At 38.6% G+C, this 12,407-nt stretch overlaps 1 protein-coding gene across 5 annotated transcripts in view; it reads right to left on the bottom strand.

The window, feature by feature from the left end:
- Positions 1–284: 284 nt before the first annotated feature.
- The window catches only part of SWAP70 (switching B cell complex subunit SWAP70), a 36,337-nt gene continuing 24,214 nt past the window's right edge, over positions 285–12,407 (bottom strand). For 3 of the 5 annotated variants that reach the window (XM_027461617.3, XM_038179382.2, XM_072039402.1), the window contains 6 exons: positions 11,181–11,362; positions 7,497–7,604; positions 5,805–5,971; positions 4,848–5,046; positions 3,192–3,288; positions 285–2,137 (listed from right to left, as the gene is read on the bottom strand). In XM_027461617.3, the coding sequence (XP_027317418.1) occupies positions 2,028–2,137; positions 3,192–3,288; positions 4,848–5,046; positions 5,805–5,971; positions 7,497–7,604; positions 11,181–11,362 (863 nt within the window). In that variant the 3' untranslated portion in view covers positions 285–2,027. The remainder of the gene's footprint in view (positions 2,138–3,191; positions 3,289–4,847; positions 5,047–5,804; positions 5,972–7,496; positions 7,605–11,180; positions 11,363–12,407) is intronic. The other 2 variants (XM_072039401.1, XM_072039400.1) reach the window with 1 other exon arrangement.

Raw genomic sequence — 12,407 nt, 5'->3', positions numbered from 1 at the left:
ACTTTGCATTCCAGAAATTACCTAAATTGCACCCTCACAATACTGTTACTGAGTGCTGCTGTCTCAAATATGTTCATATTTAATATGTCAGAGTGTAATGATTCTCACATAACTGTTGCTGTCCTTAAGATACACTGTCTCTCTGACTACCACCGTTATGGCTTTAATAGTATGATCAATGGGATTTGGTTTAAGGGTATATTTGTTCCACAATGTGTAAAGAAACCAATGCAAAAAGAATCCCAAAAGAAACTGATACAAAAAGCCAGCAGATCATTCAGAAATGTAAATGACTTTGTATTACTTTATTAAATAGCTGATTCTAAAGAACAGTAAAAAATATGAAAACATGCATCATTTGGTGTTTTTTTAAAAAATGTTTGTCCAAAGTAAAGACTGTTAGAAAAATTAAAAAGTTTTAGTCCCAAGGCACCTTCTTCTTTCCACATAAAAGGTGTTGGGTAGTTATAAATACTGTTCCACCTCCTTTAGCAACGTTTAACAATGTATACATTAGTATTTCCATTACAGGTTTTTTTTCACATTTCATTGTAAACAAAATCAATTTTAAAAATGCCTTGTTAGCAAGCTTAAGGAACTATTCTGTCCTGTACAGTAAATACAAATAGGAAGAGCCTCAATTTACCTTTCACTTTAATCAGTATTCCATTTGCCAAAATACTAAAGATTTCAATTAGTATAAAAATATAACTAAAGACTAAAAGACTGCAAAGATTCATTATTTGAGTGAGGTTTAGTTAACAAGCAAATAAAATGCTATGGAATTCCAAATCCGAAGTTTGTTTCTATACAGCTTCTGCTCTTCTGAGAGCTGAGTATCACAATGGTGTATACAAATGCACTGGTTATCCATTAGAAACAGGCACTTCTTATTTACTACAAATAATTTAACATTTAGCTGAACTAAGAACCACATGCGAAAAGATGGTTTTACATGTTTCGTGTATGTACAAAGGTCAAAACTAATTAACAAACCACTTCAATGGGCACCTGTTCTTTGCAAGGCGGGACTTCCTCTTGCATTACATTTTTGGATTCTGGCCTCCAATAAAGAATAAGACAAAACAGCGTGCTGCATCTATAGTGATGGTAATTGTATAAACAAATGCCTTGCATAAACATGGCCAAATATCACCTGCATCAAGGCTTGTACATACCCTCAAGTTCCATTCATCCACTCCAGAAATCTGTAAGTCAAAACTGTACATCTTTTAAACCACGAACCAAAAGCATTATGGTTTTCTAAACTCTGTTGTTTTTTTTTTTTAAGAACTTCTTATGTACAAGCCAGTACCAAGCTCAATCTTGCATGACTGCTTTTTCCAAATGTTTTACAGCAGCATTTTGAACATACTTATTTCCAATTCTTTTGTTTGGATTCCTGCAAACAAAGGACACAAAAATGAGCCCAGCCAGGAAACAGCAGCAACAGGCACCCTGTGATGTCAGCCTGCTCTCGGTAAGGAAGAAGATATTAAGCACTAACCCCCCATGTGAAGAGCAGCAGGCACAGAGAAAAATGAAAGGAGACTAAAAGGAAGGAAAGGTAATGCTCTGTCTCAGAGTCAGACAGAACCTTCAGGATTGACTTAGCATGGGCTTAAATTATTACTAACTGAACCAATATAACAGTCGTTTCCCTTGCTTTTTGGAATGAAAATGATGCTGCCTGATGGTTAGATGCTATCAGATTGTTACAGGCTAGTATAGAAACAATACTGTCACAGGCTATGTTTGAATAAAAATCTTGAGTTGAAAAGTTTTGCATAAAAGAACAAAGTATCTGAGAATGTGAGGCAAAACAGCACAGACTGTCAGACACCACACGTTATAGTTACTGAGCTCTTATTAGACACTCCTATGTGGTAAACAGTATTTCCTTTTTAGAAAGGCCCAACCTGTAGGGTAAACTAAGATCTTCAAAAGAGCAACAGTGAGCTGTTCTGTGCAAAGCAGAATGAACAAAGGTGTGCTTCTATTCACAAACGGAATGTCAGCTACCGTTGTTACTCAGAAGTGGCTTTCTTCCCTTTCCAGTTCTTTTGTCTTTCCTCCAGTTCTGCTTCAGTGAAGGCTGCCGGGCCCCAGTTTGTGATTAAGTGAGGATTCTTGGAACCTGGAAGACAAAGTGCAATGCTTGAAACGGGCATTTCTGACAGCAACATCACTCACACACCATCGGTGGGGCAGAGTTGGAGGTGCCACAGGACGATTCGGTAAGTGCTGTCTCTTCTGTGACTGGAATCCCTCACAAAGGTGGCCTGCCTAACTGAGGAGGGAGGAATGCCTGGGACACACAGTCAGTGAAGGTGCTTAGTGTGAAAAGTCCAACTGCTGCCATCTTTATGTCCTATTGCCCCTGCAAAATAGTTGTATAGAAGTAACTGTCTTCCGTTATTCTTGCTGTTACAGATGTCCCTAAGGGAAAGCAATCTCTCCAGCACAGCATCACAAAGACACTTTCCTGTACAAGGCTGGCATGGTATTAATTAAGCTAAAAAGTTAAACAACTTCTAAAAATTCAGCAAATATTTTAGATACCTTTACTTTGTGGTTTTGACAATCAGCATTTAGGCTAATTGCATTAAACACCCAAAAATGCAATGTTCAGGAAGATCCTTATGTTGTTTAAAAATAAGTAAAAATGTAAAAAATAAATAGTTTTATCAGGGACAGTAAAGACTTGAAAGTTTCTTATGTTTAATTTTGCTCAGATTTCAACACATCCTAGGTATGAGGCTTTAATGCTAATTAATCCTTCTCTCAAACAACTATGAGCCTGTATTTGTTCCCACCATCATCATTAAATTTAGTTCAAGCAAAACCAAATCCTCAGGGGGCACTAATCTTATCAGTCAAGATACTTCAGTGCTTACACTATACTGCACAAAATGTATTTGAAGGTCTGGTGCCAACAGTGTTTTCATGTTGCATTATATTGCATAGTTGCAACCTTTTCTCTTCTTCTATTTGGGTTCTGAATGCAGAATTCTACCATTCTGAGGGAAGATCCTATTATGATCAGCAGTTCTGACAAACGTAGTAGTTATAGGCTGTATTGAAACCAGTAAGCTACAACAAAAGGCAGACTTCAATAAATAGCTAGGTGATGCAAGTATATGAGATGGAGTTAATACAGTGTTTTGGTTATTTTTCTGTTGATAACATACCTGGCTCTATTAGTCGAATTAATCCCTCATGATGAGCTACTTTATCTTTCCAAGTCTTGGTGTTATTAGCTGCTGTTTCCAACTTCTTTTTAACCTCCTGAAATAAAATACAGCCCATTTGCGAACAAGAACAACTTAATTTATATAAAAAGACAATGCCTCCCTTTAAACCTAAAGACTATATGATACTATGTCAGCCTGCCCTCTGTTTAGAGCAATGGACAGGACCATTTCATTTCAGATTAACATTTTAACTAATATAGTCAGTCACCAATGGTATAAAAGCAAGCCCTCAAACCAGGTTTCCAAAGATTGTCTAGCTGCACAGTTAGGGCTAGTCTTCATGAAGACTAAAAACACACACAAACTATAGTTTCAAATTAGAGGCTATCTAGAACTACTACATTTGATCTACAACCTTCTAGTAGACATTATAACAAATCATAAAACATAAGCTAGGAAGTAGGCCACTGCTGGTAGCCCAAGCACAGAAGAGATTCTTCTGTCTAAATTGGTCTTTTGGTCTATTGCAAATGAAAGACTAGAATGCGTAACGATTTCTAAAATACTATGTCAGTTATTGCAGTGACCTACTCCACCATTTCTCTTCTGATTTTCTTGTTTGTTTTGTAAGTGTAGTATATTCTAGATGTTTAGATAATGGTAGATGTATTCTAGATGTCTAGATAACAGTGGTATTTTATTTTACATACAAAAAGCCATCAAAAAAAAAAAAAGTTGAGTATTATCTGAAAGCAACTCTACTGATTGTGCCAGATGTAACACCAACAGGGTAAGTTGTAAAACTGGAAAAAATACTACATCTGGGCCTGTTCTTGTAGTCGTTGCAGTATTCTGTGCTGGTCAAGACAGATCAATAGTTTGTCCTTCACAGAAACTCATTCCAAGGGCACAGAAAACAGCATAAACACACTCCCAAGTTAAACAGAAATCTAGCTGTGTTTTGTTTCCTGACCTAAACAGATGCAGGATTAATACCTCCCTAGCCACAGAAAGTATGTAGAAATTCAGTCTCTGTAGTCACAGGATTCTGATAAATTCTTTATATTTATTCCGTGAATACAGCTACTGGCCTACACCAAAAACACTCAGTGGAACAGAGAACAGCCCTGGCACTTAGGACATCAGGCATTGCTACCCATTGGAGAATCTGGACTAATTCCCAGCTATCCTTGACATAATTCAGTGCTTAAATACCTTGTTAAGGAGCAAGGGCTTACAGTAGCACATCAATTTTTGTCTGTAGAAGACAATATTGCCCCATTACATTATCAAAATATTGCAAGGTTCAGTAATTTAAAAAGTATAAGGCACTGGGTTATGACAGCAACTGGACTGCACATGGATAGTTAGTCTACAGCAGAAGACAAATGTATATAGAATATTGCAGGGTATTATCAAGCTGGCTTGCATGTGAATTGGGATAAATATTAGAGGGGGTTATGTCTGAAACCCGACCTCTTCCTCACATATATCTACTGGTCTGGGGAAAAAAAAGACATAACTATCCTAGCTCTACTTAAAAATCTTTTGTTTACTAATCCTTAAACAAGCAAGAAATGGACAAACTTCAAATTCAGTTAAACTGCTGCATATCTGGCTAAGCATGAGAGGTAGATAAACAGAACAGCTCACCTCATATTGCTCAAGGGCCTCCTTCCTTTCCAGTTCAAGCTGTTCCAGTTGCTGCATAGCAACTTGAAGAGCCCGTTCCTTTATCATCCTCTGGTTTTCTAGCTCTTGCTTCTCTGCTTCTGTCATCTGAATGGTCTGCTGCTGCTGCAAGTGCCATTTTTCCAGTTCAGCTCTCTTTGCTGACTCTTCTTCCAGTAATCTGCAATGGGGATTGTGGATTGTGATGTTAACTGAACTTTAAAGTAAGCTGTATCCAGCATGTAGCATACACAGAGGGAAGCCAAGCTAATTACTGGGGGGGGGAGGGACGACACTCAGGAAGGAGGGAAAAAATTACTGCTTCTTGGCTTGTATTCAGTGTAACACCGAAAATCATGCCAGAAGTGCAAGCAGACTCGCTGCTACAAAGGGCTATTCAGAAAATGTAGTCAATAATGCAAATGCACACACTGAAAACCACAGACAAAACAAACGCGCGTGAGTTATCTTAACTGTCTTGGGAGGACTGACTATATGAAGAAAGAAATCACACTAAATGAAGCCCATATGAGTAAGAGAAGACTTAACCTTTTATCACTTAAAATTTAAACCTGCAATAAAACGTAACAGCAAGTCATATTTACAGTTAGTGCTTTATAAAACATATAACTGAAAGTTTGTGCAGAGTGATCTCAATTTTGGATGTGTGGACAGGCACAACGCCTGGTGAAAAATAAGTGAGCCTGCTTTTCTGGAACTGCTTGCATTTCGGACACTTTGCTGGGAGGCAAGACTAGCTTAAAGTGCAAAGATGGTAGATATTTGTTTCTTAAGATCCGAAGACTAAAGGTGGTATTTATGGTTTTCACATATGTTTCAATTAGCAGTGGTAATGCTCAGCAATCTTTAAAAAGTAGAGTACAGTTGTTTAATATTGCAGTGAAACGGAAATAAGCCACTACTAGGTAAAATGCATACCTGGCTTGAAGTTTCCTTACAGTTTCTTCATCTTGACGTGCCTGTTTTTCAACCTCCAAAGCTTCCTGTAGCTGCTTATACATTTCTTCGAGCTCACGTACTCTCTGTAAATACTGTTCCAGTTCAGATGACTTCTGAGCGACTTGCTCTTCCATTTTTTGTCTCACCTAGCAAAGTAAATTGAGGACACATATGAGCTACCATTCCATTCAGGTTTCCAATACTGAAGGAGTTAACAGGTTTCTCTCTGATAACATTTTCAGAGAGACCTTTTCCTGCTACCTGCAGAGCAAAACCGGTAAAATTGAAGTCAAGATTTGTAGCTGTGTAAGTAAGAAAGTAAGAGAAAAAAAACAGTCACTTGCATTGGCCTACTGCATGCTGCATAGGATTTGTACAGTGGTTTAAACCTATCTTCAATCAGTTTGATCACATCACTTAACTTACAAATACACGCTAAACCGAAGGAAGAAAAAGCTTGTAGAGTGTCTAGACACAAAGATCAAGCTCATTTAATTACACTCAACTTGTTTCCTCAGGCAAGTCCTCCCTTGGCAGTAGCAGATTTCACACATATCTGGATGCTGGCACTGCAACTTGAGCTGTCAAATGTTGGACACCAGCTAGGGATGTTGGCTTTGCTAAGAGAAGAGCAACTATAACAAAAAAGTGAAGGTAAGTGCTAGAGGAAGGTGAAAGAGAAGCTGAATGTCCATGGTCACTCAGCCTCTGATCCGATTTCCCCTGTTTCACTGACCGGAGCAGGAAACTAGGGGTGTTGTGGCACCAGAACCGCCCGTCCTCCTGTTTGGCTCACACTGCCATTGAACCGAGGTTTACAAGCACCAAAACCTCAGCATTTAGTAATACGTAACACTGACTTCACAGAAGGTAAGCACTGCTCCTTAAGTTAGCAAAAAAATAGCTTGTTTCAAGTGTGATAGGATTTCCTGTCCTGCTCCACTGCTCAGTGGGCTGCTTTCCCTCAGCTAACCCAAATCCCACTGACCCAGAAAGCGAGTGCATTCAAGGATTCACACTTATCCCATAAAGTAGCACTGCACGTGCATTTGTCCTGAGATGTTCCATTACATCAGCCTATTCCTACTTCTTTTCTGCAACTGACAGAAGAGCCTATTATACCCGACAAAACCCTTGAAGATCAAAAATCAGTTGTTTTATAAATCCTTGGCATGATAACAGCGTTTTAAAGCTGCAGTTTTTCTTTAATTAATTTTGCATGTGTATAAATACAAAAGAACAAACAGTATATTTTAAAAAAAAAAAACAGTTTGGGGAATATAATCAACTCAGAAAATTCCTAAAATACACTATAATTATATCTTTGTTCATTTTGTATATTCATATAACACATTCCAGTCTCACGTTCTTCATCCCTGAAAACTGCAACGATAACTTCAGTCTGTGTTTTATCCTATAAACAGTTAATTCTATTCATGATTTTTCCAATAATATTTAAGTTCTGAATGCTATACAAGTTGTAGGCAGGGTGTTTCAATTCTTTTTTCACTACTAAATACATTTTATGTCTCTAGTAAATGTAATGCAGACTGCACTCAACTTCCTGCAAATTCTGCTGAAACCTTTCAGTGATTGCCTATGAGGGAAGTCATTGCTGGAAGCACTGCTCGCTATGTGGAATTATAGCAAAAAGCCATGTGCACTACTCACCATTTTTTCTCTCTCCAGCTCCAGACTGAAGCGATCTTGTAATTCAACTTGAGTCTGAAGTCTTTTCTTTTCCTCCTCTGCAGCACGTGCAGCTGCTGCTTCCAGTTGCTGGAATAGAAAAAAGGATCAAGAAAAGAAGGAAAAAACAATTTGTAAAAACTAAGCCTTTGGAAGAAATTGAATTTAATTATTTTTATTAAAAAAAAAAAAAAAGGAAGAAGCTTTCAGAAGTATTATGGTGCCAAATGTTGTGTTGTTTGTTTTGTTTTGTTTTATAAAAAAAAACTCTCTGAGGTTACTGTCAATCTCCAAATGTAATTTTCAGTCTTATTGCAAGACAATTTTCAATTTACAAATGAAAAATCGATTATCAGATTTCCTCCACACTTCGAGTTCTACTTTGGAAAACCAATAGAAATGACTGTATTTACTTCTCTATCTCATACAGGATAAAAAATTGTTATTGCTATAGAAAACCACATTCCAGGCAGGACTGCACAAAAGTTACAACAACAGTGAGAACATGACAGCATATATAGTGTTCATACAGAAACAGAAGTGAGACATACTAAATTGCCATGGGAATGCAGAAGTGCCACAAAGGTTGGCTATAATAAAGCAATTGTGCTATCGTGAATCACATTCCTTCAACATCCCCTAAATTGCCATGTAAGGTAAATGACATTATAGTCAGTAATTACCCATTTGAACACTAGGGGGGAAAAATACCCTCAAAACTACAGACATGTAAACAGCTGCTGCTTGCATCTTGATTTTACAAATAAAGAGATAGCCGTTGTGTTTTTTCCTTTCATCTAGGCTTCAATAGTGTGTATGTTTAGAATGCTTAGAAGGTTAGAAATGTACAAGTACCAGTCAAAACATTAACAGTACTGAAAACAAAATAATTCTTTCACAGATTTTTCCAGAGACCAGATTCTTTACAGAAAACAAGCACCCTTTTGTAACATGCCAGGCTGGTGAATTTGCTTCCACAGCCCCTCAGTAAGACAGGAACACCCATCCTTTTTCAGTATTTGGGAAGGTCCAACACTTAAATCATTTTCCTCTCGCACAGCCTACGTGAACTAATCAGAGACCTAAATAAATACAACTACCAAGCCAAAACTCAAAGGAATTCCTTTAAGTGCTAATCCTATTCTAGCCTAAAATAGATGGGGAGAAGGGAAGAAGGCTCCTAGTTTCTCTTTTTAAGCCATAGAACATAGTACAGAAATGTTCTCCTTTGAAAGGCTAAAAATTACGCTACAAGTCTTTTAGAAGTCTCATTGCTCTTCTGTAATTGGTAGCATATAATTGTGGTCAAACTTCAGATGCTATTTAAGTGAAATTTCCTTTCGATTTCCTTCCCCACCTTCAAATTAAATAAACATTGCCAATACTGAGCTGAGATGGCAAATGACCCCTCACGGTCACCGGCAAGAGTGAGTGCTAGGCTTTTGCCAGCCAGTTCAACAAGAAAATACACATTTGTCCACTCTTATCAGCAGTTTCCTGTTCAGTTCACGTCTGAGCACATCAGCTGCTGGCTGGTAAGGTTATCTGGCTATCGTGACAACTAGGGAAAAGCTGCAACATGTGAGAACTGGTGGGGGGTAGGGGGTGTCAACAAGAACACCTCATTGCAGGAGGAGTTAGCACAGTCTCTGAGATCTATTCACAACTCCGAATTGAAAGAGTACACAAGGCTTGTGCATGCTCTCTTGGTACGAAAAACTTACCTTTCAGTCTATTCAGCATGCATAGCTCAAAATTCCGTTTAAAAATATGAAAAAACAACTGTTTTAGACAAAGGAGCATGGTCTTCTGAAATTTTTAAGTGCAGGAGCTACCAAGATAAAAGCCAGTCTTGGGCTGCACTTTGGCAGCTGCTGTGCAAGTGCTGGCTCTCAGCCAGCAGGAGCAAATTGAACTTTACAGAACACAGTTTCCTGAACCATTTACAGAGCCTTTTCCTTGAAGATTACTTTTTCAAAAACAAAAACAACAACATCAACAAAAATTAATCAGTCTGAATTCTTCCTGCATAGCAGCTCCCCAAAAATCATGTCAGAGACTAAATTATCTTCCTCCCTGTAGTTTACCTGTTGGGATTTCAGCAACACTCCCTGGCACCTGTCAACATCCTACTGCTCCTTTGGGGTTGCTCTCATGTCATCTTCCCCACTTTCTCTCCATGAAGTGGACTCAACACAGAAAGTCATCCTTATGATTTCTGCTAACAGGCATTATTACCAGTTAACTCGTAGGTAAACTCAGGCTACCCTTTAAAGCATATTTTGCATTATGAATCTTACACACATGGTAGAATATAGGTGCTAAAATGAAATTAAGAAGTGTTTTCCCTACTGTCAAACCAAAGATACATTTTGGGTGATTTGCATTTGCTTTCTAGACTCACCGCCTTTAACACACTCTCACAATATTTGTGAGTGTTTCTTCTTGTTTGTTTTTTTTTTTTTCACTTTTTTCTTCAAATAAATTAGTGTTTTAGCTAGCATTTTTCATTTAGGAAAAACTTTAGCACTGAGGCAGATTTGTCCTAAATGGGAATGGAAAAAAAAAAAAAAAGAATTTAGGAAGATAGTGAGCAAAAGACTCTGGAGTAAGCATAGAGCATAGATGGGGACTGCTCTAGCAGCCACGATGTTAGGCAGCAATGAGGAATTCAATGGCACTCAAGGCTATTTCAGTACACGCTCCTCATTACAAGGTATCACAGCAATAGAAGGTAAAAAGTACATCTGAATAATGAAGTCTGTGTGAAGAACTATTACAGAGGCACCTCTTGTTCCAACATACAGAGATCCATCAGCAAGTTCAATCTACTGTTAGAGCGTGCAGCAGCAGCAAAGGCACCTTTGGTCATTAGATGTGGGATAAAACCTATCTACATGTATGAGGAAATTAATTTATTGAGAGAGCCTTCTGCTAATACTCAGAATTTTCTAGTGCAGTTTTCAGGTCTCTAGAAGTCAATTTAATGTTTACAAGGAACATACATTTAAAGGGTTTATAAATGGTTGGTATGTTTCTCAGCTCTACAAATCTCTCCCTAACTACTATAATAAAATTATGCCAATACATACTCACAAAAATCAGTGTGCGTCTTTGGATTCTCTGTAAATTCAATTTATATCTCTGGAAACTACGTCTGTCTGAAGAGACTCCTCCACACAGTTCAAACAACAACTCTGAAAAACTACCTAAGAAAATCTTAATGGAAAGCCCCAATTTTGGCAGACATTCCCAACAGGAGGGGGAAAAGAAAAAAAAAAAAGAATAGGCAAAACAATAATGAGTAACTGACACGGCTAAATTCTCCAGTCCTGGACCCCATCCACAGCACAGTCACAGTTGTCCTTCACAGCAGCTTCACAAGACCTTCTTAGGTACAGGCCTGGGCCACGTGAGTTAACCCCAAGGCCACTTGTCAGACCTTAGAAGCTGAAACAACCAGTGCTTAAGGCTTTATGGCAAGCTGACCCAGCAGACCTATTTACTTAGGGGCTCAAGCTGATATAAGCTCAACTCCTCTGCAGGAGCTTGCTTCATGCATCTGAACACCTGAACAGGAAACAGATGCCAAATATACTTCAAGAAGCCCATCTCAACCACAGAGACTGAGCCTAAAGCGTGAAGGCCAGCAGCTTGTACTCCCACCTTTCTCACGGTCTCTAGTTCCTTCTGCTTGTTCTCGTTGGCTGTTTGCAGTTCTTTCATCTGCCGCTCCAGCTCTTCTTGCTCAGCTAACAGCTTCTGGCGCAGTTCTTTCCGTTTCTGGCGTGCTTCTTTGTGAGGCGGAGGGCTCCCTGCTCTCAGCAGGCTCACGGTGGTCTGTATGGCTGGAAGGGATCATGCAAGGCAAAGGGGGAGGAACTGTAAGAGAACCCCAGTGAAGGAAGATGCTAAACTTTCTGGACTGCCTAGGCAAATGAATACCTGTGTTGTTTTTTTGGTTTGTTTTTAATGTTTTTTAAACCAGAAATAACTTGTTGACTCTCCTAATTCTCACCAGGCTAGCTGTCAACAGAAACCACTAGTAAAAGACACTTAGTTTTCAATAGTCTGTGTGCCACAAGGTCAGGTAATCCCGATGCATTCTGCCAATTCCAATATTGATTTCTAACAAGCAGCGTATATACAAACCATTTGTATGCCTAGCTACGCAAAAACAACTTCAGCATTTCCCACTCCCTAGATTTGGTGACTCTAATCAATAAATATATTATGTCATCAAAGATATAGTTGCAGCTATTTTCTTATAACCAACCTTAAACCCTTTTTATTCTGTTATTCACAAGAAAAACATTCTCCCAGTTTAAAAACTTCTCATTTACTTATATTCAAGTAAGGAAATACACACAGAGCAAAGCTGAGGAGTAGTCAATGCTTTATCTGCCACTGCTGTGAAAAAATATCTCCATTTGGGAATTTTGGAATCAAGTAATTCTTCATACATCAGACTTTGGTGCAATTAAATACGTGCTTCAGATAAAAAGGGCACTGTGAATGGAAGCACACAGCTCCAAGTATTAAAATGCTGTACATATTTCAATGGTCTTGGCAACAGTGGCTTCGCAAAGGCTTCTGCCTCACCCTGCAAAAGATGCATGTAACCATCATTCAGCATATCACCTGGGCAGGTCTTACAGAAGGAGTTACTCCTTTGTGGAAACGGAAAGGGAAGCCCCAGTTACAGCCTTGTCCTCAGTTCATCAAACCACACTATGTCAAGCAAAACTGTAAAATTAAAGCCAATTTATGACACTGAAGCAAACAAGCTTTCCCTTTCTCCCCACACTAACAATTTTCTATGTATTCCCTGCCCTTTCCCACATGCACAGCCATACAGAAAAAGCAAACAATAATAGCAGTTTCATTTTGGTA

The sequence above is a fragment of the Anas platyrhynchos genome, chromosome 5, assembly GCF_047663525.1.
Source record: "Anas platyrhynchos isolate ZD024472 breed Pekin duck chromosome 5, IASCAAS_PekinDuck_T2T, whole genome shotgun sequence".
Lineage (NCBI taxonomy): Eukaryota > Metazoa > Chordata > Aves > Anseriformes > Anatidae > Anas > Anas platyrhynchos.
The sequence above is the reverse complement of the archived record's forward strand: the minus strand, read 5'-3'. Positions and strand labels throughout refer to the sequence as shown.